Raw genomic sequence first — 2,714 nt, 5'->3', positions numbered from 1 at the left:
TTTTTTGGTTGCAGCCGTCACTGTTGTTTGGCGGGTCCAGGCTGGGGATTCGAACCCGCCACCTCAGGTGTACGTGGCTGGCGCCTTAGCCGGTTGAGCCACAGGCGCCGAGCCTCAACCCTTATTTTCTCACCGTCTTTTTGGTCTTCTTATCCTTCTTTCCTTTCTTCACCACTTTGTCTAAAAAGTTAAGCAGACATTATGAATGCTTATCCACAAACTCCAAAATGGCCTGCAAAGAGTTGAGATCTCTATTCTATTTTTCTAGCCCAACTATCACTTCACAGACATTTGTACTGTTCCACAGCTCCTGAAGAAACAATCATTCCTATCTTCATTCATCTAATAAATATGTATTTACTTAATAGCTACCATGCGTCAGATATGCACTGTGCTTTCTTCTGGACCTTACAGGTTTTATGAAGAAAAAAAAAATATTTTTTTTGAGACAGAGCCTCACGCTATCCCCCTGGGTAGAGTACCATGGCTTCACAGCTCAGAGCAACCTCTAACTCCTGGGCTCAAGCAAGTCTCCTGCCTCAGCCTCCCAAGTAGCTAGGACCACAGGCACCCGCCATAACGCCTGGCTAATTTTTGGTTGCAGCCATCGTTTTGGTGGGCCGGGCTGGATTTGAACCTGCCACCTTAGGTGTATGTGGCTGGTGCCTTAGCCACTTGAGCCACAGGCACTGAGCCACGAAGAAAGATTTTTAAATCGGGAATTAAGTACAAGTGTACTCAAGGTTCCAAAAGAAAAGTTAAAGTAGGCGGTGCCTGTGGCTCAGTGGGCAGGGCACTGGCCCCATATACCGAGGGTGGCGGGATCAAACCCGGCCCTGGCTGAACTGCAACAAAAAATAGCCGGGCACTGTGGCAGGTGCCTATAGTCCCAGCTACTCGGGAGGCTGAGGAAAGAGAATTGCCTAAGCCCAGGAGTTGGAGGTTGCTGTGAGCAGTGTGACACCGTGGCACTCTACCGAGGGCAATAAAGTGAGACTCTTGCCTCTAAAAAAAAAAAAAAAGAAAGAAAAAAAGAAAAGGTAAGTAAAGCTTACGTGGGGGAGGAAAACAGGGGTGGCCTCATCTTTGCTATTGGCCTCCTTAAAGAGACTGCGGTTAAGCTAATATCTGAAGTATGAGAGATTAGTGAGGCACATGGTGTGGTTCCAGTGCTGTGCACAGGACCAGTTGTGAGCAACCATACACACAAAGAAACAGAGAAATGTTTTGTACGGCCAGGATCAGTGACTGGGGGGTGCAAAGTACGGTTGAAACAAGGGCTCTGTAGTCAGGTTAAGGAATGGAGACTTGATTATATACTAATTTTTACACTTTAAAGCCTTAACTCGGTTCGGCACCTGTAGCTCAGGTGGCTAGGGTGCCAACCACATACACGGGAGCTGGCAGGTTTGAATCCAACCTGGGCTAAAAAAATAGCTGGGTGTTGTGGCAGGCACCTATAGTCCCAGCTACTTGGGAGGCTGAGGCAAGAGAATCACTTGAGCCCAGGAGTTTCAGGTTGCTGTGAGCTGTGACACCACAACACTCTACTGGGGGTGATAAAGTGAGATTCTGTCTCTAAAAATAAATAAATAAAGCCTTAACTTTCGGTCAGGCACAGTGTATCACACCTGTAATCTTAGCACTCTGGGAGGCCCAGGTGGAAAGACTGCTTGAGCTCAAGATTTCCAGACCAGAACTGAGCGATAATGAGTCCTCATCTCTACTAAAATAGAAAAACTAGCCAGGCATTGTGGCAAATGCCTATAGCCCCAGTTACTCAGGAACAGGAGGCTGAGGCAGAAGAATCGCTTGGACCCAGTAATTTGGAGTTGCAGTGAGCTAGACTGACACCATAGCACTTTAGCCTGGGAGAAAGAGCAAGACTCTCTCAAAAACAAACAAACACAAATAAAGTCTCCCTCTGGTTTCACAGTGAAGCCAGAATGGGAGGGAATTAGTATCGTGGGAATTCTGTTGAGAGGCCATCATAGTAGTCTGGAGGGTGACAATGGTGGCTTGGTTTAGGGTGGTGGCAAGGAGAGGGAGTGAAGCAGAATTCACAGGGTAGGGAAAGAGGTGAAAAATAAATAAGAGCACTCAGAGATGACTCCTATCTTTTTAGCTGGCAAAATCAGCTGGCTAGTGGTGCCATTTATTAACTCAGAAAATAGTAAAGGAGAAGGTCCCCCCCTCCCCCCTGCAAGAGAGGGAAGGGTTGGAAGAAGATACTATGAATTCAGTTTGGTATACATTGTTTGTAAAACCTACAGGGCACGTATATAGAGTTGTCTGGTAAGTCAGTGAACATCTTGGCTTATGCCCCACCTGCTGTGCTCAAACATTATAGCACAAATCACATTGTTCATACCTACATGTCTGTGTGCCAGTCTTTCATCCTAGAGAGTGACTTCAGCTTGTGCTCCCAGGGATCAAAGTGAGAAGTCAGTAAGTTTACTGACTGAACAAATTCCAGTCCTCCCTGTCCATTCCTGTTTCCCTCAAGGCAGGGGACTATGTCTAACTCCCTCCCTCTATCTCACCATCATTTTAGGAAACCAGCCTCATGATTTCTCCCATGGTCAGGCTTATCTATTGTCCCTTCCAAACCATTCCCTCTATCCACTGCTAATTCCTGTGCTCATTTAACTTTTTTCCTTTCTTTTCTTTTTTTTTTTTTTTGAGACAGGAGCCTCAAGCTGTCCCCCTGGGTA

The 2,714-nt window shown here is 46.5% G+C and overlaps 1 protein-coding gene across 2 annotated transcripts in view; it reads right to left on the bottom strand.

Annotated features, from left to right (window-relative positions):
* The window catches only part of ABCF1 (ATP binding cassette subfamily F member 1), a 25,253-nt gene that overhangs the window by 14,297 nt on the left and 8,242 nt on the right, over window positions 1-2,714 (bottom strand). For both annotated transcript variants that reach the window (XM_023512753.1, XM_012804813.1), the window contains exon 2: window positions 134-180. In XM_023512753.1, coding sequence (XP_023368521.1) covers window positions 134-180 — 47 coding nt within the window. The remainder of the gene's footprint in view (window positions 1-133; window positions 181-2,714) is intronic.

Source organism: Otolemur garnettii, unplaced genomic scaffold, assembly GCF_000181295.1.
Source record: "Otolemur garnettii isolate 467f Iridium unplaced genomic scaffold, OtoGar3 scaffold00031, whole genome shotgun sequence".
Lineage (NCBI taxonomy): Eukaryota > Metazoa > Chordata > Mammalia > Primates > Galagidae > Otolemur > Otolemur garnettii.
Note: the sequence above shows the minus strand (reverse complement) of the source record. Positions and strands in the feature narration are given on the sequence as shown.